General features: G+C 45.4%; 2 protein-coding genes across 2 annotated transcripts in view; one reads left to right on the top strand and one right to left on the bottom strand.

Moving 5' to 3' along the window:
• LOC111949512 (dynein heavy chain domain-containing protein 1) overlaps nucleotides 1–19,353 on the top strand; it is a 45,494-nt gene extending 26,141 nt beyond the window's left edge. Inside the window, exons 31-46 of the mRNA XM_023966753.2 lie at nucleotides 2,687–2,836; nucleotides 3,080–3,271; nucleotides 3,471–3,721; nucleotides 8,584–8,768; nucleotides 9,076–9,498; nucleotides 13,469–13,579; nucleotides 13,960–14,136; nucleotides 14,337–14,515; nucleotides 14,736–15,773; nucleotides 15,894–16,065; nucleotides 16,153–16,275; nucleotides 16,844–17,069; nucleotides 17,493–17,584; nucleotides 17,859–17,993; nucleotides 18,216–18,838; nucleotides 18,943–19,353. Of these exons, the coding sequence (XP_023822521.2) occupies nucleotides 2,687–2,836; nucleotides 3,080–3,271; nucleotides 3,471–3,721; nucleotides 8,584–8,768; nucleotides 9,076–9,498; nucleotides 13,469–13,579; nucleotides 13,960–14,136; nucleotides 14,337–14,515; nucleotides 14,736–15,773; nucleotides 15,894–16,065; nucleotides 16,153–16,275; nucleotides 16,844–17,069; nucleotides 17,493–17,584; nucleotides 17,859–17,993; nucleotides 18,216–18,838; nucleotides 18,943–19,323 (4,458 nt within the window). The 3' untranslated portion in view covers nucleotides 19,324–19,353. The remainder of the gene's footprint in view (nucleotides 1–2,686; nucleotides 2,837–3,079; nucleotides 3,272–3,470; nucleotides 3,722–8,583; nucleotides 8,769–9,075; nucleotides 9,499–13,468; nucleotides 13,580–13,959; nucleotides 14,137–14,336; nucleotides 14,516–14,735; nucleotides 15,774–15,893; nucleotides 16,066–16,152; nucleotides 16,276–16,843; nucleotides 17,070–17,492; nucleotides 17,585–17,858; nucleotides 17,994–18,215; nucleotides 18,839–18,942) is intronic.
• A 97-nt stretch (nucleotides 19,354–19,450) lies between these two features.
• rrp8 (ribosomal RNA processing 8) lies at nucleotides 19,451–24,299 on the bottom strand. Its single transcript, XM_023966752.2, has 8 exons — nucleotides 24,139–24,299; nucleotides 23,760–23,882; nucleotides 23,310–23,601; nucleotides 22,295–23,219; nucleotides 22,003–22,132; nucleotides 21,787–21,893; nucleotides 20,063–20,159; nucleotides 19,451–19,978 (listed from the first exon to the last, which is right to left on the bottom strand). The coding sequence occupies exons 2-8, from the start codon at nucleotides 23,862–23,864 to the stop codon at nucleotides 19,865–19,867; spliced, it is 1,770 nt and encodes a 589-aa protein (XP_023822520.1). The 5' UTR covers nucleotides 23,865–23,882; nucleotides 24,139–24,299; the 3' UTR covers nucleotides 19,451–19,864.
• Nucleotides 24,300–24,350: the final 51 nt, after the last annotated feature.

The raw sequence follows: 24,350 nt of genomic DNA, 5'->3' as shown, positions 1-24,350 counted from the left end.
AGGTGCTCCAAACTTTGACATTACTTACAGTCGTGGCCAAAAAGTTTTGAGAATGACACAAATATTAATTTCAACAAAGTTAGCTGCTTCAGTGTCTTTAGATATTTTCAAAGGCTTTTATTGACCAATTACATGAAGTGATGCAAAGTCAACCCTTCTTTTTCTTTTTCCAAGACCTCTGCAATCCGCCCTGGTATCTGTCAATTAACTTCTGCGGTCACATCTGACTGATGGCAGCCCAGCTCTTTTATAATTAATGCTTGGATTTTGTCAGAATTGTTGGGTTTTGTTTGTCCACCCACCTTTTGAGGATTGACCCCAAGTTCTCAATGGGATTAAGGTCTGGGAGTTTCTGGCCATGGACCCAAAATATCGATGTTTGTTACCCGAGCACTTAGTTTTTTATTTTGCCTTATGGCAAGGTGCTCCATCATGCTGAAAAGGCATTGTTGTCACCAAACTGTTCCTGGATGGTTGGGAGAAGTTGCTCTCAGAGGATGTGTTGGTACCATTCTTTATTCATGGCTGTGTTCTTAGCAAAATTGTGAGTGAGCCCACTCCCTTGGCTGAGAAGCACCCCACACATGAATGGTCTCAGGATGCTTTACTGTTAGCATGACACAGGACTGATGGTAGCGCTCACCCTTGTCTTCTCCGGACAAGCTTTTTTCCGGATGCCCCAAACAATCGGAAAGGGGATTCATCAGAGAGAAAATGACTTTACCCCAGTCCTGCAGTCCAATCCCTGTACCTTGACAGAATATCAGTCTGTCCCTGATGTTTTTCCTGGAGAGAAGTGGCTTCTTTGCTGCCTTTCTTGACACCTGGCCATCCTCCAAAAGTCTTCGTCTCACTGCGTGCAGATGCACTCACACCTGCCTGCTGCCATCTCTGAGCAAGCTCTTGTACTGGTGGAGCCCCGATCCCGGAGCTGAATCAACTTTAGGAGACAGTTTCTGGCGCTTCTGACTTTCTTGGGCGCCCGTGAAGCCTTCTTTCACAACGAATTGAACGCCTCCTCCTTGAAGTTCTTGATGATCCGATAAATGGTTGATTTAGGGCAATCTTACTGCAGCAATAACCTTTGCCTGTAAGCCCTTTTTGTTGCAAAGCAATGATGAACGGCACCTGTTCCTTGCACCGGTAACCATGGTTGAACAGAGAAGAACAATTGATTTCCAAGCACCACCCTCCTTTTGAAGCTTCCAGTCTGTTATTTCGAACTCAATCAGCATGACAGAGTGATCTCCAGCCTTGTCCTCGTCAACACTCACACCTGTGTTAACGAGAGAATCACTGATATGTCAGCTAGTGTAGGGTTGCGTAAGTTCAACTGAGATAGGAACAATAGGACACCTGAACTTGATTAAAATAATTGTTTAATTCAAAAGTTAATAAATGGCAATGCATTTTTCGTATATACGGGTCCACTGCACCACCCGCAGGGTGGAAACGAGAAGACACTTGTTACTGACAAAGAACATTATAATAAATACTCATGACAAGAGATAGTTTCCACTTCCGAGCCGGCCTGTCAGAGTAGAGACTGGCGTGGTTTAGACTCACCCAGCCTATCGTTGTGTTGGACATAAGCTAGTCCTAGCCCCTTTGCGCTCTCTGTTGTCCCGTCGCTGTTGCTGTGTAGATTACGCTCCTTCACCCCAGGACTGGGGTCAGACAGTTTATAAACATTGTCTGAGATATCTGCATCTGTATACATTGTCCACTGTTCTCGCTCAAGGCTAACTACAGCTTCCAGCTTCTTATCTGAGCTAACTGTTACTTCCAGCACCACACACAGACATCCAGGCGCCCAGGCAACAGGTTGTCAATATCCAATCACATATGATATAGTTGCTAATCACGTTTGTTATAGTATTCAATCACATATGATATAGTTGCTAATCACGTTTTTATAGTATTGGGTTATAGTCCATTGTACACCACAGTCAGCAGTCTCATGATTCACCCCTCCTGTGTCTCTCTAAGATTAGCACAGTCTCGTCACACAGTACAGCTTCACACTACTGTACATTTGTTTCATACACACACATATTTCATACAGTACAGCGCTCTCTTTAACACACACACATTTCAGGCTGATATTCATGGTTAGGCCCTGAGCACTGGTAAGAGTGAGAACAATGGAAAATGCAGGTTCACAAGAGTCAGCAATTCAAACTTTAATACATAAGAAGCCCTACTAGCTTATAGTTAGTTAAGCATGTCAAAAAACCTTTATAAAACCCCACAATAGTCCTTTTGTGGCAGGGCTGAAATGCAGTGGAAATGTTTTTTGGGGATTCAGTTCATTTGCATGGCAAAGAGGGACTTAGCAATTAATTGCAATTCATCTGATCACTCTTCATAACATTCTTTAGTATATGCAAATTGCCATCATACAAACTGAGGCAGCAGACTTTGTGAAAATTAATATTTGTGTCATTCTCAAAACTTTTGGCCACGACTGTATATGTGGCTTCTCTTCAGTGTTCAACATAATCTGTACTGTACCTTTGGAAATCAAAATGTGTGCGTCCCAAATGGCATCCTTATCCCTATATGCTGCACTACTTTTGACCAGAGCCCTATGGACCGCGTCAAAAGTAGTGCACTACATTGGAAATAGGGTGCCATTTGGGAGGTATCCCATATTAATGGGTTTGCCTGTCTGTTTGTGTTCCAGTGCTTGTACCCGCTGCAGCGTGTGACAGACACAGAGCGAACGCTGTGTGAGCGTGCCCGGCAGCACTGTCTACTGGAGGAGAACAGACTATCTCACCTGGAGGAACAGACTCATCAGGCCCAACAGCAGGCAGAGGACGCCTTCAAGGAGGTCCCACTCATAGATAATAACATCAGCCTCTCTATCTATATGGTCCCAGTATCACTCACCTCTCTGCAATCATCATACTTATCACATTAGCACACTACGCCTGCCTATTCCCTGTATAGTGCACTACTTTTGACCAGGGACCTGGTCAAAAATAGTGGACTATGTAGGGAAAAGGGGGACATTTAGATGTTTGTCTTATTATGTTCCTAATACTGTATGTTATGTTTCCTTGGACCTACCTAGGTGAGTCCTCTGTACCAGACTGCACTTGATGCTCTTCAGTCTCTGAGCACGTCAGACCTGGTTGAGGTGCGACGCTACAGATTTCCCCCAGACGGAGTGATCATCGTTATGGACGCCATATGCCTGTTATTCAACCGCCCACGCAACTGGGAGAGCAGCAAACAGCTGCTGGGACAGTCCAACTTCTTCCAGGTCAGGGGTCAAACGGGATGAGGCATAATTTTCTATTGGTAGAATATATGAGAGGAATTAAGAAACTTACGACCTTACCTATCCTTTTTATTTTTAAGGGATACTCTTTGTAATATGCACAGTGAGTTTGCAGTGACATACATCAAAGTTCAAGGAATATCTCCTATCATGAGGTAATCTGTCTTGTCCTATTTCTTAGGAGTTGGAGTTCTTTGATCGCTCCATGTTGAGCGACGACCTGTTCCGTCAGTTGGGCCAGATAGTGCCGCAACGAGCATTCTTACCGGAGTCTGTGCGAGGTGTGAGCCGGGCGTGTGAGTCCCTGTGCCGCTGGGTGAGGGCAGTGTACCAGTATGCTTGTGTCCAGCGCCACATGGCCCCCCAGGAGGCCCGGAAGAAACAGCTGGAAGTGCGCATGGCGGAGAGCCGTGCCCGGCTGCGTGTGGCCAGGTGTGAAGTCCTGTTGTAATTTGGTTGAAGGACAGTAGCGGGAGCATGTGTGTGTGATATACAGTACCAGTCAAAAGTTTGGACACCTTTTTTTATTTCACCTTAATTTAACCAGGTAGGCCAGTTGAGAACAAGTTCTCATTTACAACTTACAGCGACCTGGCCAAGATAAGGCAAAGCAGTGCGACACAAACAACACAGAGTTACACATGGGATAAACAAACATACAGTCAATAACACAATAGAAAAATCTATATACAGTGTGTGCAAATGTAGTAAGATTAGGGAGGTAAGGCAATAAATAGGCCATAGTGGTGAAATAATTACAGTTTAGCATTATCACTGGAGTGATGAATGTGCAAGTAGAGATACTGGGGTGCAAAAGAGCAACAAAAAAATATAACAATATGGGGATGATGTAGTTGGGTGTGCTATTTACAGATGGGCAGTGTACAGGTACAGTGATCGGTGAGCTGCTCTGACAGCTGATGCTTAAAGTTAGAGAGGGAGATATAAGTCTCCAGCTTCAGTGATTTTTGCAATTCGTTCCAGTCATTGGCAGCAGAGAACTGGAAGGAAAGGCAGCCAAAGGAGGAGTTGGCTTTCGGGATGACCAGTAAAATATACCTGCTGGAGTGCGTCCTACGGGTGGGTGCTGCTATGGTGACCAGTGAGCTGAGATAAGGTGGGGCTTTGCCTAGCAAAGACTTATAGATAACCTGAAGACAGTGCGTTTGGCGACGAATATGTAGCGAGGGCCAGCCAACGAGAGCATACAGGTCACAGTGGTGGGTAGTATATGGGGCTCTGTTGACAAAACGGATGGCACTGTGATAGACTGCATCCAGTTTGCTGAGTAGAGTGTTGGAGGCTATTTTGTAAATGACATCACTGAAGTCACGGATCGGTAGGATAGTTAGTTTTACAAGGGTATGTTTAGCAGTATGAGTGAAGGAGGCTTTGTTGTGAAATAGGAAGCCGATTCTAGATATACTTTTGGATTGGAGATGCTTAATATGAGTCTGGAAGGAGAGTTTACAGTCTAACCAGACACCTAGGTATTTGTAGTTGTCCACATATTCTAAGTCAGAACCGTCCAGAGTAGAGATGCTAGATGGGCGGGCGGGTGCGGGCAGCGATCGGTTGAAGAGCATGCATTTAGTTTTACTTYCATTTAAGAGCAGTTGGAGGCCACGGAAGGAGTGTTGTATGGCATTGAAGCTCGTCTGGAGGTTAGGTAACACAGTGTCCAAAGAAGGGCCAGAAGTATACAGAAAGGTGTCGTCTGCGTAGAGGTGGATCAGAGAATCACAAGAAGAGCGACATCATTGATATACACAGAGAAAGGAGTCGGCCTGAGAATTGAACCCTGTGGCACCCCCATAGAGACTGCCAGAGGTCCGGACAACAGGCCCTCCGATTTGACACACTGAACTCTATCTGAGAAGTAGTTGGTGAACCAGGCGAGGCAGTCATTTGAGAAACCAAGGCTGTTGAGTCTGCCGATAAGAATGCAGTGATTGACAGAGTCGAAAGCCTTGGCCAGGTCGATGAAGACGGCTGCACAGTATTGTCTTTTATTGATGGCGGTTATGGTATCGTTTAGGACCTTGAGCGTGGATGAGGTGCACACATGACCAGCTCGGAAACCAGATTGCATAGCGGAGAAGGTACGGTAGGATTTGAAATGGTCGGTGATCTGTTTGTTAACTTGGCTTACCTACTCATTCAAGGGTTTTTCTTTATTTTTTACTATTTTCTACATTGTAGAATAATAGTGTAGACATCACAACTATGAAATAACATATATGGAATCATGTACTAACCAAAACAAGTGTTAAACAAATCAAAATGTATTTGAGATTCTTCAAAGRAGCCACCCTTTGCCTTGATGACAGCATTGCACATTCTTTGCATTCTCTCAACCAGCTTCATGAGGTAGTCACCTGGAATTCATTTCAACGTGTGCCTTGTTAAAAGTTAATTTGTGGAATTTCTTTCCTTCTCAATGCATTTGAGCCAATCAGTTGTGTTGTGACAAGGTAGGGGTGGTATACAGAAGATATCCCTATTTGGTAAAAGACCAAGTCCATATTATGACAAGAACAGCTCAAATAAGCAAAGAGAAACGACAGCCCATCATTACTTCAAGACATGAAAGGCAGTTAATCCTGTGCAGTCGCAAAAACCATCAAGCGCCATGATGAAACTGGCTCTCATGAGGACCACCACAAGAAAGGAAGACCCAGAGTTACCTCTGCTGCAGAGGATAAGTTCATTAGAGTTACCAGCCTCAGAAATTGCAGCCCAAATAAATGCTTCACAGAGTTCAAGTAACAGACACATCTCAACATCAACTGTTCAGAGGAGACTGTGAATCAGGCCTTCATGGTCAAATTTCTGCAAAGAAACCACTACTAAATGGCACCAATAAGAAGAAGATACTTGCTTTGGCCAAGAAACACGAGCAATGGACATTAGACTGGTGAAAATCTGTCCTTTGGTCTGATGAGTCCAAAAGTTTGATTTTTGGTTCCAACAGCCGTGTCTTTGTGAGACACGGAGTAAGTGAATGGATGATCTCCGCATGTGTGGTGAAGGAGGTGGTGTGGGGGTGCTTTGCTGTTGAGACTGTCAGTGATTTATTTGGAATTGAAGGCACACTTAACAAGCATGGGTACCACAACATTCTGCAGCGATACACCATCCCATCTGGTTTGTGCTTATTGGGACTATCATTTGTTTTTCAGCAGGACAGTGACCCACGGCTGTGTAAGGGCTATTTGACCAAGAAGGAGAGTGATGGAGACCCACTGACTTTTTATTTTTCCACATTTTGTTACGTTACAGCCTGATTCTAAAATGGATAAAAAATAATTAAATCCTCAGCAATCTACACACAATACCCCATAATGACAAAGCAAAAACAGGTTTTTAGAAATGTTGGCAATTTTATAAAAAATAGAAATACCTTATTTACATAAGTATTCAGACTATGAGACTCAATTGAGCTCAGGTGCATCCTGTTTCCATTGATCATCCTTGAGATGTTTCTACAACTTTATTGGAGTCTACCTGTGATAAATTCAATTGATTGGACATGATTTGGAAAGGCACACAGCTGTCTATATAAAAGGTCCCACAGTTGACAGTGCAAGTCAGAGCAAAAACCAAGCCATGGGGTGAAAGGAATTGTTCGTAGAGCTCCAAGACAGGACTGTGTCAAGGCACAGATCTGGGTAACGGTACCAAATGTCTGCAGCATTGAAGGTCCCCAAGAAGACAGAGGCCTCCATCATTCTTAAATGTAAGAAGTTTGGAACCACCAAGACTCTTCCTAGAGCTGTCCGCTCGGCCAAACTGAGCAATCGGAGGAGAAGGACCAAGAACCCGATGGTCACTCTGACCGAGCTCCAGAATTCTTCTGTGGAGATCGGAGAATCTTCCAGAAGGACAACCATCTCTACAGCACTCCACCAATCAGGCCTTTATGGTAGAGTGGCCAGACAGAAGCCACTCCTCAGTAATAGGCACATGACAGCCCACTTGGAGTTTGCCAAAAGGCACCTAAAGAATCTCAGACCATGACAAACAAGATTCTCTGGTCTGATGAAACCAAGATTGAACTCTTTGGCCTGAATGCCAAGCGTCATATCTGGAGGAAACCTGGCACCATCCCTACAGTGAAGCATGGTGGTGGCAGCATCATGCTGTGGGGATGTTTTTCAGCGGCAGGGACTGGTAGACTAGTCAGGATCGAGGGAAAGATTAATGGAGCAAAGTACAGAGAGATCCTTGATAAAAACCTGCTCCAGAGTTCTCAGGACCTCAGACTAAGACGAAGGATCACCTTCCAACAGGACAACAACCCTAAGCACACAGCCAAGACAGTGCAGGAGTGGCTTCGGGACAAGTCTCAATGTCCTTGAGTGGCCCAACAAGAGCCCGGACTTGAACCCGATAGAACATCTCTGAAGAGACCTGAAAATAGCTGTGCAGCGACCCTCCCCATCCGACCTGACAGAGCTTGAGAGGATCTGCAGAGAAGAATGGGAGAAACTCCCCAAATAAGGGTGTGCCAAGTTTGTAGCCTCTTACCCAAGAAGACTCAATGCTTGAATCGCTGCCAAAGGTGCTTCAACAAAGTACTGAGTGAAAGGTCTGAATACTTATGTAAATGTGATTTTTCAGTGTGTTCTTTTTTTATACATTTGCAAAAATATCTAAACCTGTTTTTGCTTTGTCATTATGGGGTATTGTGTGTAGACTGAGGGGGGGGGGGGGAATAATTTAATCAATTTTAGAATAAGGCTGTAACGTAACAAAATGTGGAAAAAGTCAAGGGGTCTGAATACTTTCTGAATGCACTGTATAAAGGACTAGGTAAAAAATATGCCAGTTAAGACAAGAGGATTCAAATATACCATAACTCTTAGTGCCACTATTCAACAAGTTACATTCGGAATGACTGGGAGTCAGTGATAGCAGCACAGAAAGTTCGCCATCAAAGTGAAAAATAAACACAATCGTAGTGAATTTCAGCAAGGTATTCAGCAGACACATGCCATAACTGCTTTACTGTCATTATTCATTTGGATGTTTTTAAAAGTATCTACAGCCACTTAATTACTGGATATCCCGTCCACTGATCATGTTTTCAATGGTAATCCTGTAGAATCCAGCAATGGTGCTGTTCCCATGAATGTGTATTTTCTAACGCTTCCATATAGAATTATTGCGTTGTCTTTACCTTCCCATCGTCAACCTAGATATAAGAATTAGGAAAGTTTGAAGATTGTAAGCATTGGAGCAGGTGGCCTTGAATAAATAACAAACGTCTAGGTATTGCGATACTACACCAGGCTGCAAGAGGAGGAGGCCCGGGAGCAGCTGGAGGACATGGAGAGACAGCAGCAGTTGCTCAGACTGGACCTGGAAGAGCTGACCGCCCAGCTGCGTAAGGCTGAGACCCTGGAAAGAAAGGCTGCTGCTGCAGTACAGCAGGTTCAGTGTCACATCACTGACTGGACTGCTGCAGCAAAGGGAAGTAACACTCATACTAAAAACACACCAAAACACTCATACTAATACATACCAATGGATATGTCCCAAATGGAACCCTATTCCCTATATAGTGCACTACTTGGGCCCTGATCAAAAGTAGTGCACTATATTGGGAATAGAGTTACATTACAACTCTTACTGCTATATTTTACCTACAGTAATTTATTTACATTTTAATCAATCTTTTTTATTTTTGTATTGATGTTTTAACAATAATGCAATTTTGTTTTTATTCTAGAGAATAAAGAACCATAACATGCTCCACTCCTCCTCTCTTCTGTAGGAGACAGAAATGAATAACCAGACCATATCAGGGGACGCTCTGCTCCTGGCTGCCACCATCACCTACCTGGGTCCATTTGTGCCAGATGTACGGATGGTACTATTGGGGAAGTGGAGAGAGCTGTGTCTGTCTGGACACATTAACATCAACCCTGAGGACCCTAGGACCTCTCTACTCCCTAACCCTGCCTCCGTGGCCCCTGGGCCATCTGGGGCCCCTCTCCATGTCCCCATCCCTATGGGAGCAGAGCTGCAGATGGCCCTGGCTAGGGCTGTAGGGGTGGACCAACGCCAGGTGCTCGGTGTGCCTCCCAGGCTGGTGCTCAAGCTGCTGCTGTGGGGATACAGAGGCCCCTGGGCTCAACACTGGCCCCTGCTGGCAGACGCTCAGCAACATGAGGAGATGAGTGCCCAGGCCATGCTGCTGACAGGTGAGCAACTAGGAGCCCCTAGGGGCTGACTTAAGTAAGTTTTGTGTTTTCCTCACTAATGGTTAATGTTAGGATTGAGGGAGAGGAAGCTGATCGTAGATCTTTCCTAGGGCAGGTATTCCCAAACTGAAAGAGAAAAAAAATGCGCAATGCCTTTGGGGATACTCCAAATTTAAAAATGTGATTCACATTAAAGATCTATAAATATTTTTTTTAATTCACATTTTCAAACAGCCCATTTATATTTTCCAACGGGGCTATACATTTGGGTGAGGTTTTTTTCTCGCCTGAGTAGCCTCGTTTCACTGCCAAAAAGAAAATTAAGTGTTATTTAGTGTTCAGCYAAATAACATCACAATGTCAAATACAGGTAGCCTAYTCAAATAAMTAACATCCAATAACAWTAACCGTTACTCTCTCGCGGCAGTGTTGCCAACTTAGCGACTTTGCCGCTATATTTAGCGAGTATTCAGACCCCTCTAGCGACACATTTTCAAAAAAGCGACTAGCAACTTTTTCTGGTGTTATTGGAGACTTGGAGACTACTAAGTACATATCGTTCTTACTCTTCTCAACGAGCAGCGGATGCTGCCGTAGGCCCCACCCCGTCCCAAAGCACTCACAGGCGGCCCATCCTCGCGCAGCAGTCCCTCACAGCTGCAGGAGATGTTCACCCTTCCACGTCCAGACTGCAAATGAATCGCGCATGTGGGAAGCCGCCGATGGCTGATCCCTCCCTGGCATACATTCAGGGCGGGATATAAATGTAAAAAACTAAACAAAAAAACAAAATACAATAAACTAAGTAATTCCACCAGAGTGTCTCTTTTGGGTCACTTTTGCCGGTCCCAAGCCCGGATAAAGGAGGAGGGTTGGAATTGTGACATTTAAAAAAAACAAGAATCGACAGAAGAAAGTTCATTTGTAGTTCTAAACATATTTAGGGTGTTTTTTACAATTTTTTTGTCTCTCCGACGAAGTTATTCCTCTCCCCTACAGCGTCCATCACAATTACATGCACATGGCCAATTATGCAAATTAGGTGATGCCGTCATTAGCGACTTTTAGGACAGCCAATAGATACTTTCCTTACTGAGGAGTTGGCAACACTGTCTCGCGGGAATTCCATTACCGGTCCGTATGTAGCCAAACGTAGCTGCTGCTCATTCCGTTTGCTCGAAAATGGATGAATAGTTAGAAAAAGTAAGGCCCGCGTCCATAGAGACAGATACCAGCTCTACTACCAGCAGTACTACACCTGCACCTGTTGACGACACAAGTTGTTCTGCTTCCACGAGCACATCCAATGGTAGCTTCAGTAATTCTACATTTCTTGTTAGCTTAGCTAGCATAGACACTGACAGTTGTGAATCTGATGCGGCCGAAGAGCTACTGCCCCCTTACCCGGGAAAGCACCAAACAACAGACAGGGACTTTGGACCATCGAAGAGGCACAAATATGATGAGAACTACATTGATTTGGGGTTCACTTATATTGGGAGTAGTGCCTTTCCTTAGCCACAGTGTGTTATATGTGCAAAAGTACTATCTCACAAGTTGATGAAACATTCACTCTTGCGCAGACATTTAGAAACAAAACATGCCAATTTGAAAAATAAGCCACAGGATCTTTTTGAGCGAGAATTAAGATGACTTTCGAGTAGTAAGACATGTATAAAAGCAACAGATACCATTAATAAGAAGGGGCTAGAAGCTGTATTTTATGGTGAGCTACCGAGTGGCTTGGACAAAGCAAGACTTAATTCTTCCTGCTGCAGCGGATATGGCTGTGACAATGCTGGGGGAAAATGCCCCAAAAAACTATACAGACAATGCCTTCATCAAACAACACTGTTTCACGACGCATCAGTGACATGGCAGGAGATGTTTTGAAACAACTACTGCTTCGCATACAAGCCAGTGAATCCTATGCGTTACAGCTGGATGAGTCTGGCACAGCTCCTGGTATATGTCCATTATGTTTATGGGGGGGTCAATGAAGGAAAACCTCCTGCAAACCAGTACAACAGGAGAGGATATTTTTAAAGTACTGGACAGCTTTGTGACATCAAATGGACTTTGGTGGTCAAGATGTGTTGGTATCTGTATTGATGGCGCAAAAACCATGACAGGGAAGGCCTCCCGGGTGGCGCAGGCTCCTGGGTTCGAGTCCAGGCTCTGTCGCAGCCGGCCGCGACCGGGAGGTCCATGGGGCGACGCACAATTGGCCTAGCGTCGTCCGGGTTAGGGAGGGTTTGGCCAGTAGGGATATCCTTGTCTCATCGCGCACTAGCGACTCCTGTGGCGGGCCGGGCGCAGTGCACGCTGACCAGGTCGCTAGGTGCACAGTGTTTCCTCCGACACATTGGTGCGGCTGGCTTTCGGGTTGGATGRGCGCTGTGTTAAGAAGCAGTGCGACTTGGTTGGGTTGTGTTTAGGAGGACACATGGCTCTCGACCTTCGTCTCTCCCGAGCCCGTACGGGAGTTGTAGCGATGAGACAAGATAGTAACTACTAACAATTGGATACCACGAAATTGGGGAGAAAAAGGGGGTAAAAAAAGAAAAAAGCATGACAGGGAGACATAGTGGAGTGGTAACACGTGTGCAAGCAGTTGCTCCCGACATCACTTGGGCACACTGCAGCATCCACCGAGAAGCTCTTGCTGCCAAGGGAATGCATGACAGTTTGAAAGACTGATTTTCACAAAAGTGAAAATGGTTAACTTCGTTAAAGCAAGGCCCCTGAACTCTCGTGTATTTTCTACACACTTTCTACACTGGGCAGCGACCATATAAGGGGCAAAGTATTGACAKGTATTTTTTAATTGAGAGACAAGCTTAATTTTTTTTTTACTGACCATAATTTTCACTTGTCTGACAGCTTGCATGATGACGAGATTCTCACACAACTGGCCTATCTGGGTGATGTTTTTRCTCGCCTTAATGATCTGAATCTAGGATTACAGGGACTCTCCACAACTATATTCAATGTGRGTGACAAAATTGTAAGAAGTTGGAGCTCTTCTCTGTCTGCATTAACAAGGACAACACCCATGTCTTTCCATCATTGTATGATTTTTTTGTGTGCAAATGAACAAGCTTACGTACAATGTCAATGTGATATAGCGAAGCACATGAGTGAGTTGGGTGCGCAATTAGAAAGGTACTTTCCCGAAACGGATGACACAAACAACTGGATTCGTTATCCCTGTCATGCCCTGCCTGCAGTCSACTTACCGATATCTGAACAAGAGAGTCTTATCGAAATTACAACAAGCGGTTCTGTGAAAATTTAATTTAATCAAAGCCACTGCCAGATTTCTGATTTCTTGGGCTGCGCTCAGAGGATCCTGCCTTGGCAAATCATGCTGTTAAGACACTGATGCCCTTTGCAACCACGTACCTATGTGAGAGTTTATTCTCGGGCCTCACTAGCATGAAAACTAAATACAGGCACAGACTATGTGTGGAAAATTATTCTCGGGACTCTCTCCAATACAACCCAACATTGCAGTTATGTGCTTCCTTTCAATCACACCCTTCTCATTAACCTGTGGTGAGGTATTTACAATTTTCGATTAACAAATAAGGATTTATATGTAAGATGGTTAAATAATGAGCAAAATMATTGATTATATTATTATTTGTGCCCTGGTCCTATAAGAGCTCTGTCACTTTCCACGAGCTGGGTTGTGACAAACTCACACTCATTCTTATGTTTAATAAATGTATTGTATAGTGTGTGTGGCAGGCTTACAATGATGGCAAAAAACAACATTTGTGAATGCGGTGACCCTGGTGCTAGAGGGGGTCCGCAGTTGGAGGTTGAATGTTAGAAGGGGTGCGGGACTATAAAAAGTTTGGGAACCACTGACCTAGGGGAAACGTCACAGTTAAGGTCAAACAAAAACTGATTTGTACATTTTGTGTTTGAGAAATGCTGATTGTGTATGTTGCTTCCCCATCAGGCCATCTTCCAGGGGACGACACCACAGCTCAGAGGGAGGGAGAGTATGAGCTTGTGGTCAGTGCTGATGACCCAGACCTACTGGACAATGTCAGGCAGGGTTCAGAGAAAGGTGAGCTAATGGAGTTAGTACATATTGTGCTGGAGGAACATTTTGATGTTTGTGAGACTGATACTGGTTCCTTTCCTTGAGGGGCTTTACTCTTTGTCCCTCACTCACATCATGCTGTGAGCCTGGTGGTCCCAGATGTGGTGCAGTATGTTTCAGTTGGTAGAGCATGGTGCTTGCACCGCCAAGGTTGTGGGTTCGATTCCTGGGGCCAACCATACGTAAAATATATTCAAGCATAACTGTAATTCGCTTTGGATAAAATGGCATATATTAGCTGTGTGTGCTCTTGCGAACAACATTTGTCATTGTCAACATGACATGAGTGAAATTATGCCATRATGGCACAAACAGACTAAGGCTATCATTTTGTTTCCGTGCAGGATTGAGGGTGTTGGTTACCCACGTGGAGCGAGCAGTCCCCAGCCCAGAGTTCCTGAAGGTGTTGATGCGGCCGGCAGGGAGCCATTCTCCTGGTTTGAGACGACCTGTTCAGACAGCCCATCCAGAGTTTTGCCTGTTCCTCAGCACTCCACTACCAGTCAGACTCATACTCAATGGTAGGAAATATATATACCAGTACATACTTTTCTTTCTGCTCATGAAAGTAGTAGTTTGAGCCAGAACGGCCTATAGGGCAGGAGCCTATATCCTGTTTCTGTAGCGTGAGGCAGCTTGATGTACAAGTACACCCCCTCCCTGGACAGGACCCAGTGAAAGTACTAGGTTACTACTTTAATTCTCCATTGTGTCCCCACAGAGATCCACCCGTCTATCCTGTCTGAGGTGTGTGTCATTGACCTCTCTCTGAGCTCCACTGAGGTGCAGGAGCTCATGTTGACAGAGCTGGTGCAGTCCGAGTGTCTGGAGCTGTGGGTTCAGCACTGTCTCGTCAACACCGACAAGAAGGCACTGCAGGACAAACTGTGCCAGGAAGAGGTGACCCAATAAGAATGAGACCTATATTTCTCTGGCTTTAGAATATAGTATATTGCTCTGTGTTATACTGTAATATGCATCCCAAATGACGCCCTATTCCCTATATAGTGCACTACTTTTAACCAGAGTCCTGTACACTATGTAAGGAATAGGGTGCCATTTGGGAATCACAATATGGGTTTATAGCAAAGGATTTATTCCTTTTATTCCCTCTCCCCAGGTCTCTCTAATGGAGTACATCCTCCAGTCCTTCACCCCTCTGCTGCAGGACCCTGAGTTCCTCCCCCGGGTGTCGGCCTGTCAGACAGCCTCCCAGAAGCTGCAGGCTGAGATTATGGAGCTGAGCCTGGAGCTGGAGCGCCACAAGCCCCTCCTGGCTGACTTCCACAGAGTGGCAGGGCTGGCCACAGCCCTCTACCAGGCCTTGCAGGAGGTGGCACGCCTCTCCCCCTTCTACTTGTTCCCCCTGAGGAACTTCCTGTTCGCTGTGAGGGGGACGTTAGTCCTGAAGGGCCGACCGGATGTTAATTTTAGTGGAGAGGTAGTGACAGGGGCGGTCATGGCAGAGATCACGCACAGGATGGTATCCCACCTGTTGGCCCAGTACCGGCCCTGCCTGTTCCAGAGCCATGCAACCCTGTTGAGGCTCCTGGTGTCTGTGGCTCTATTCCTGCACAACGAGGGCTGCTCGGAAGTGGAGCGGTTGGCATTCCTCAGGGGCCTAGGAGATATGGACCTCCCAGTAGATGCTTCCACACCAGCCTCACCTCCACCGTCTACCTCTCCATATCAGCATCATGTGCTCCCCAGCTGGGTGCCTCCTCACACCCACACAGAGGTCCTCCGGCTGCAAAACATCCCAGCCTTCACAGGGCTGCTCTCATCCCTGGCCACCTCTCCCAGGCAGTGGCAGGAGTACCTGCGCTTCCCCTCCTCCACAGTGGTGGGGCCTGTCCCCTGTCGCTCTCACTCCCACCTGTCCACTCTGCAGAGGGCTCTCCTCTGGAAGACCATGTTGCCCCACTGGCTGGCTGCTGTGGCTGAGGACCTGGCTGCCTGTCATCTGGGCCAGCCCATGCGGTCAGCGGTAGCTGGGGCCCCTCACACCGGCTCCCCAGAGGCCCTCTCCCGCTTCCTGAACAAACACAATGGGCCAGTCATAGTCACACTCCCAGGCCCAAGCAGAGATGGATGGGCTAGCATCCAACCACTTCACTGGCTGAAACAAGTGTCCCAGTACCAAACAGACAAAAGAGGGGTAATTCTTATGTCTTACTTACACACAAACATACCTTTTGTGTTCAATTTAAATCAGATTGCCATTATATCCAACATTCCAGTTTTGTGTAATAATCTTCTAAATGACTGTTGATTTCAGGTGAAAGTCATATCATTTGGAGCTAAATGCCAGAAGGAGGTCATCCTCTCGGCACTGAAGATAGCTGTTCATGATGGCCATTGGCTGGTCTTTAACAACTGTCATCTGTTAGATCAATGGGATGACGAAGTGGTGTGTCAACTCAATCAGTTGATATCCTATGCAGCCAAAGGTGAGAATCATAATAATAATCACCAATCTTCACCCTGTGTAATCTCKAAATATGTAATCTCAAATCTAATACTATTATAATTTCCAGGGCACCAAACAGATGTGGAGACAGAGGGCCTCATTCCAGTTGGGCTGTGTGCAGGTAGTCGGGTCCACCCACGCTTCAGACTGTGGTTTATCACACGAGGATACACCCCACTCTCCATCCCAGGTACTCAATAGAACATACTATCACAGACACCTCTTTTTCCATGACTGTTAAGTGTTAGGATACTTCCCAATTGCCACCCTATTCAAAATATATTGTGAACTACTTTTGACCAGAGCTCTATGGGCGCCTGGTCAAAGATTAATGGCTCTATTCAATCGGTATCGCAGAATTTCTGCACAAAAGCCCAATTGAAATTTAAAGGGAATGTTCCCACGTTGGCGGAGATTGCATTCACGGTAAACGCTGCATGTCGGGTCAATCGGAAATTACCTTTACATTTCTATCACACTGGGCACCTGTGGCGCAGTTGTTGGGGGGGCTCAAGGTCACAACGGCAGGCAATGGCATCTAGGCTTTGATACCAGCAACACTCCGGATGCCAGCTCACTTCACGACAGATTTTTTTCCATCAGACCCGGGATTCAAACTGGCAAATCTCTGGTTGCTGGCTCGACTCTCTAACCGTTACCCCTGGGGGGGTGCTATTTGGGATGCATGGCCAAGACATAAATACTATATAGACTGTATAGGGTGCCATTTGAAACTAATTGTCCTCTCCCCCTGGCAGCGTCAATGAGATTGTGTGCGCTGCGTCTGGTCTGTGACTCTCCTTGGGATGTGAAGGAGGAGCTGTGCTCTTCTCTGCGTCAGGTTGTGTCTGTCACTTTGTCTGCCCCAACCTCTGGTGTCACAGCCTGCACCATGGAACCCATGCTACGCGCTGCCATCCTGCACTCTGTCCTGCTGCAACGACAGGCATACAAACACCTAGGCCAGGGAAACATCTATCACTGGTGAGATGACTATATATTGGTTATCATGATGACAGATGATACAAAGCCCTGCGACAGGCTAGTGTCCTGTCAAGGGGGTGTACCTGTACATCACAGGAGGCTGTTGAGGCTCATAATAATGGCCGGAACAGATCTAATGGAATGGCATCAAACACCTGGAAACCATGTGTTTTGATACCATTCCACTGATTCCGCTCCCATCATTACCACGAGCCCGTTCTCCAAAATGAAGGTCCCACCAACCTCCTGTACTGTACATCAAGCTGCCTCACGCTACAGAAACTGGAGAAACAGCTCATACCCTACGGGCCATTCTGGCTCTGACAAAGCTTACTTACTCTCATGATAGATGATGAATAGGACATATTATTACCACAACATTGGTTATATGCATGTTAAGGATGTTTTTATTTTTTTCTCAAGGACTCAGGAGGACCTGCTGGCGCTGGTGGATGCTCAAGTCCACATCGCCAAAGTCTGTGGCAACCCAACTGGGGCGCTGGAGTACATAGCAGGTAACGCTGCTTTCTCTACTTAGACCTTATGTAACAGTTGAGGACTCCCTAGTAACTAATTAAATTGAAATGGAATTGTCAATGGTAAACATATTGTTCATATTCTGTGAAAATATGAGTACATAATTTCTTGGGTATGCATCCCAAATAGCACCCTGCTCCCTACATAGTGTACTACRTTTGACCAGAGCCCTGGTCAAAAGTAGTGCATTAAATAGGGAGCCATTTGGGACAAAGTTTTGATTTTGACCTTTGTGCCCTGGTATGTTGATAGCCAACCTGGTGTATGGAGGCCATGTGGCAGACCTGGCAGACCTGGAGGCAGTGGAGAGTGTGTCTAGGGCCTGTCTCAGAGCAGCACCTCCTCTCTGGGGCAGTGGGCCTCACACTCTCAGATATCATCCACATACCTAGCTGCTGTGGTACTGAAACGCTTCACTATTAACCAGCTACAATGCCATAACAGACCCTACTTACATCACTAACAAAATATATGTCTATATTAAAGACTAACTCATATCCTATGAATTTGAAGTACATTACCCTACTTACATGTTCAATCTTCAGCAGTCAGTCATAGGAATCTGTTCTTCTGAGTAAATGAGGAACATTTCTTTTGCCATCTCTGCAGACTTATCAGGCCTGCTGCAAAGTCTGGAGCAACGTGTTCAGGCTTTGGCCAACACCAGCGACCCCTTGGTGTTGGGCTTTAGTGCTGGTTTGGCAGAAGAGCTGGTGAAGGTTCACAGCCGCACCCTGAACACCCTGCTTCAAGACTCCCAGAAGCCCTTTGGCAGGGTCAGGAGCACCAACAAGCTGACCCACCCTGCTCTGCTGCCAGACTTCACCCAGGCCAGGGACCGACTACTGGCCCTGAAGGAAAGTCTGGGACGCAAGGATGACATCAGGGTTGTGAGTGTAGGAGCTCCATCCCTGGGACCCCTACGCTACTTCCTCCAGGCAGAGTGGGATGGACTGGTTGATGTGGTTTCCTCCCTGCATTCTGAGCTTAACCAGCCCATGCGAAACAGCAAGCCTACTGTCTCCTCTCTCCTGACCGTCTCAAGCCTGTTCCGCCTAGAAAGGAGAGCAGAGCTGCTCAAGGCGTACCTATGTGATGAGGCCACCATTGGTCCTTCCAATGRGTACCGCCTGTCTGCCTTCTCCAACGCCAGGGGCTTTCTGGGCGCGTTAATCAGGGAGGCTGCCCATGCTAAGCAGAGGGACATCAGCAACATCTCTCTTCATTTCCAAGTACAGTAATCTCTAAACTGCCTCCCAAAGCTACAAGTACCACTCATTCTTATTAGAATGATAAAAATGATATTCCATTTATTGCTTTTACTTTGTCTTGCTAGGTGCTCAGTGCCGCAACATCCCCAGCCTCTCTTCCCCTGACCGGTGTATATCTGTGTGGACTAGAACTGAGAGGGGCACTGTGGGATACACGGCTAGGAGCCCTGCAGGACACGCTCTCCCCCCAGCCCTGCCTGCTCCCCCTCCTCTGGGTCAGAGCACGGGTGAGGAACACAGACACCGTCCGAGCCCCAGACAGCCCCCCCTGCAACACCTCCTCCCTGCCCCTCTACCACTGTCCCCTCTATCTGGACCGAGAGCATGGGGACAGTAGATACTGGGAACTGGCTGAGAATAACATTATCACTCGTGTCCCTCTAGTGGCCAAGCTAGATCCTGTGCTATGTACACTAAGAAGAGTGAGGCTTGTGAGTACCCTGTGAGACTAGACTGCAGAATTCAATGCTGCGATTATACTGAAGCACTTATTTCTAGACAGAGACAAGGTTAACAACAGACTTTAAAAAATTATAATTTCTCTTGCTTTTGACTTGATTCTTAAATCTGAAATTGTGCATAAGACTTAATGCAATACATTTATTTTGATTTAATAAAGAATATACCAATGTCAACAACTTTTGAACATGTTTTGTCTTTGAAACAGAAATTTGAAAGCCCATAAAAGGTTTAATATCAACAATCCTTGAAACGTTGTTTGGAGGTCAAAACTACCAACTCATCTATGAAAGTTATTTTCATATTTACAGTAACAACCAGCAGAAGAGCCCTTTTATGTTACTGTCCATCCTGCTTGCCTCGTCACTGACTTCTCTCCAGGGGTATGTCTCAAACGGCACCCTATTCCCTATATAGTGCACTACTTTTGACCAGAGAACTATGGGCCCTGGTCAAAAGCAGTGCAGTATAAAGGGAATAGAGTGCCATTTGGCATGTATGTTTGGAACTGTTTCTCCCATGTTGTCCTCATCGTTTCTTGTAAACACAAGGCCTCAGCTCCAATCCTCCTGCCTTTATCCTCTCTGGAGCTTCTGCGATCTTCTCAAACTCAAAGGAGTAAAAGTGGCTATTCTCTGTGTCCTAAGGAGGGAGCAAAATGAATAGAGTAGGGTATTGTAACAATATATTACATAAAACATGCGCCATCACTGTTTACTGCCTTACCTTTGTAACCAACTTGAATCCCAGGCTGGACAAAGCACCCATGAAGTTCCGCACATTCTCAAATCTACTTGCTACCTCTGCTATTTTCAGGATACCCCTGCAAAAAAAGACCCAAAGTGTTGATGACGAAAACATACAGTACCAGTCAAAAGTTTGGACACCTACTCATTCCAGGGTTTTTATTTTTTAACTATTTTCTACATTGTAGAATAACAGTGAKGACATCAAACTATGAAATAACACATATGGAATCATGTAGTAACCCCAAAAGTGTTATATTTAGATCAGTTTATTTTATATTTGGGATTCTTCAAAGTAGCCACCTTGATGACAGCTTTGCACACTATTGGCATTCTCTCAACCAGCTTCATGAGTTAGTCACCTGGAATGCATTTCAATTAACAGGTGTGCCTTCTTAAAATATATTTTGTGGAATTTCTTCCCTTCTTAATGCGTTTGAGCCAATCAGTTGTGACAAGGTAGGGGGGTATACAGAAGATGTCCATATTATGGCAAGAAAAGCTCAAATAAGCAAAGAGAATCATTACTTCAAGACATGAAGGTCAATCAATCCGGAAAACTTCAATAACTTTGAACCATCAAAAAAAACATCAAGCGCTATGATGAAACTGGCTCTCATGAGGGCCGCCACAGGAAAGGAAGACCCAGAGTTACCTCTGCTGCAGAGGATAAGTTCATTAGAGTTAACTGCACCTCAGATTGCAGCCAAAATAAATGCTTCACAGAGTTCAAGTGACAGACACATCTCAACATCAACTGTTCAGAGGAGACTGCGTGGATCAGGCCTTCATGGTCGAATTCCTGCAAAGAAACCACTACTAAAGGACACCAATAATAATAAGAGACTTGCTTGGGCCAAGAAACACAAGCAATTGAAGACAGACCGGTGGAAATCTATCCTTTGGTCTGATGAGTCCAAATTTGAGATTTTGGGTTCCAACCGCCGTGTCTTTCTTTGTGAGACGCAGACTAGGTGAACGGATTATCTCTGCATGTGTGGTTCCCACCGAGAAGCATGGAGGAGGTGGTGTGATGGTGCTTTGCTGGTGACACAGTCAGTGATTTATTTAGAATTCAAGGTACACTTAACCAGCATGGATACCACAGCATTCTGCAGCGATACACCATCCTATCTGGTTTGCTCTTAGTGGGACTATCATTTGTTTTTCAACAGGACAATGACCCAAAACACCCCTCCAGGCTGTCTAAGGGCTATTTGACCAAAAAGGAGAGCGATGGAGTACTGCATCAGATGACCTGGCCTCCACAATCACCCGACCTCAACCCAATTGAGATGGTTTGGGATGAGTTGGACTGCAGAGTGAAGGAAAAGCAGCCAACAAWGTGCTCAGCATGTGTGGAAACTCCTTCAAGACTTTTGGAAAAGCATTCCTCATGAAGCTGGTTGAGAGAATGCCAACAGTGTGCAAAGCTGTTATCAAGGCAAAGGGTGGCTACTTTGAAGAATCTAAAATACATTTTGAATTAACACTTTTTTTGCTTACTACATGATTCCATGTGTTATTTCATAGTTTTGATGTCTTCTCTATTATTCTACAATGTAGAAAATAGTAAAAATAAAGAAAAACCATTGAATGAGTAGGTGTGTCAAAACTGATGACTGGTACTGTAGAAATACGGAAAATAAATGGGAACACCTTCTWCCCCAACATAGCTCTGTTTTTCTGCATAATATCACTTACCCCATCACCAGCACACGGTTAGCCTCAACTAGGAAATCCCCAAGGTTGGTCCCCATAAGAGAGAGACAGAATACAGCTATGTCCACAGTGCCATCCTTGAGAGGTACCTGCAGACAAGTGGGAAAACAATAGACATTACAGAAAGAACACAGACTGCATAGTAAAACAGGCATGGATGAAAGAACACATTCAGCATCAAGGTAAAGTTGGACTCACATTAGCCATGTCACAGACAGTTACACGGTCACTGATAAGTGCCAAGTCAAAACTGTGCACTTTGTTCTTCACGCTCAGAGCAATTTTGCAGTCGCCGCAGCCGAAATCTGCCACCACCAGAGAGGCAGGCCTAGAACCAACACAAATGGTCTTACAAAGAAAGCCACACACTATTTCAATGTGGATCCCCCACCCCAGAACCAAGACAAGAAAAATACAAAAAGTATGCAAACAGACTTATTGCAAATACTGCAAGTATGTTAGGGTCAGATAGAGGCATAACACAACTCACTTGTGGCGTATGTAGGAGATTATGGCGTCAACAGGATTAGCTGGCCAGCGCTGGACCTGTGCCGTGAAGCCCCTGTGGTAGATGCCGAAGGCCTGGGGATCCTGTCTGAACATGCGTTTAGCCTCCCCACTAGACGTGGTGTACAGAACCTCGTTAATATAACGGAACCGCGCTGACTCCAAACGCTGCTCCATGCGGGACCTCAGAGCAGCCGAGCGGTCTACAGAAGCCTCTTTCACRTCTATGGTGAGTGTCTCCTCCTGCWCTGCAGGTAGCTTTTTCTTTTCTGGGCTCTGGCCATGGAGCATTCTCCTGAGCTTCTCTCTCCTGCGGTCCTGCTCTTTGCTCTCCTCCTGTTTCCATCTCTTACTGCCATGCAGCTCTGGGTACTGCTCCTCCCTAACCATCTGAAGTTTCTCCTCTTCACCTGGGGGTTTAGAGTTACCTAGTGGCACTGCTTTTACTTGACTGCCCCCCTTTGTCTTTTTCCCTGAAAAGTTCTTATTGTTTTGGACTGTTACTGTGCCTGGAGTGGAAGCAGTCTCAATGAAGGTCATCACTTTTCCCTCTGGGACCTTTTTCCCTTTCTGTGTTTTACGCTCACCCTCTTTCTGCTCTTTGTTTTTCTTTGTCTGGCGTTGCGGTGTCTGGACAACTGCTGTTTCCCTGTTCACATCAGATGCTGCTTTTGGTCCATRTTCTGTGTCCTTTTGCACAGAGGTCTCTGGGGMGGTGGTATTCTCTCCATTTTGAATTTTGAACTTGTTTTTACATTTCTTCTTGTTCTTCATCTTGTTTTTCCATTGCTTTCGGTTTAATCTTTCAATCTCAGCATCTGCTGCAGCTTTTTCTTCATCCTTGATAGATTTTGAATCTTGTTTACTACCGCCCTGAATGGACTCTGTATTCTTTACCTTTTTGAACCCTAGGAAATAGAGAAAGACAACCTCAAACATCTTTTCAACTTAAGACACTCCTGTTTACTCAATTGACAGTTGTTTGTGAAACAACTCACCTGCTTTTACTGGTTTCTTTGCTTTTATTGGCTTCTTAACAACAGGCACTGCAGCCTTCTCCTTGGCACCCAGATCTCCAATGACCTCGTCCTCTTCTCCTGAAGCYGCTACTTTCTTGCGTCCTCTTTTGCTTCTTTTCTTCTTCCTCTTGGTGTGTGGTGTCAGTATGGCCTCTGTTTCACTGTCACTGCCTGCTTCATGAGGGGCACTATTGCMCTTGTTCCAGTTTGGTACTGACCCCAGTGTTTGGAGGGTCCGTAACAAACTCTTTTTCTTCCCAACACTTTTTGGCTGTTCGGAAAAGCATAATGACAGTGTCAAACCGAATACCAGTGTAAACCAAAATGTAACCCTKTATTTGAATATGTGGTCACTGGCAGAGTGAGTTATGCCTGGCTTAGCTTACATAGGTACATTTAATTATAAAGAAGATTGAGATGGCATCTAACCGTGATATTGGTCCTTTCAGACAGTTTGAAACTGCTGATGACCGTCTTGGTCAGAACTTTGGCTTCTGGGTCATCGTTCCATTCATCCTCCTCTGCAAACAACATGCTTCACCAGCACTGTAACTAAAACGGTAATGCATTGAGTGAGCAAGTAAACAAGAACGCACGTGTATTAGAATAAATGTTCTCTAGACTTGTGTGATTTGTTTTTCAGTACTGGCAGTAGATTCCAGAAAAGCTGACAACGCTAACCTGCTTATATTTAAAAAGCTAACTAGCTATCCTTCGCTAGCGTTATATCAGACTACCTTATTTGGCAGCCATACGTCAAAACTGCTAGCAACGTTCATTGCGATGCAGATAAGACAACTTCACTCACCTGTCAGATGACTTATCAACACGAGATGTTACTGGACTTAATTGAATCGATRCAATGTGTATGTTTAGAAGGTAGTCGGTGGATATTGCCAATTTTGTTAAGCCACGTTAGGCTCGCACATGGACGGTCCAAAACAGGCGCATGTGAATGACGCAKGTCTCTCCGCAAAGGTTGATGGGATATGAGTCTTATCTGGTTTGTATGACTACAAA

The sequence above is a fragment of the Salvelinus sp. IW2-2015 genome, linkage group LG22, assembly GCF_002910315.2.
Source record: "Salvelinus sp. IW2-2015 linkage group LG22, ASM291031v2, whole genome shotgun sequence".
In the NCBI taxonomy this organism is placed as follows: Eukaryota; Metazoa; Chordata; class Actinopteri; order Salmoniformes; family Salmonidae; genus Salvelinus; species Salvelinus sp. IW2-2015.
Note: the sequence above shows the minus strand (reverse complement) of the source record. Positions and strands in the feature narration are given on the sequence as shown.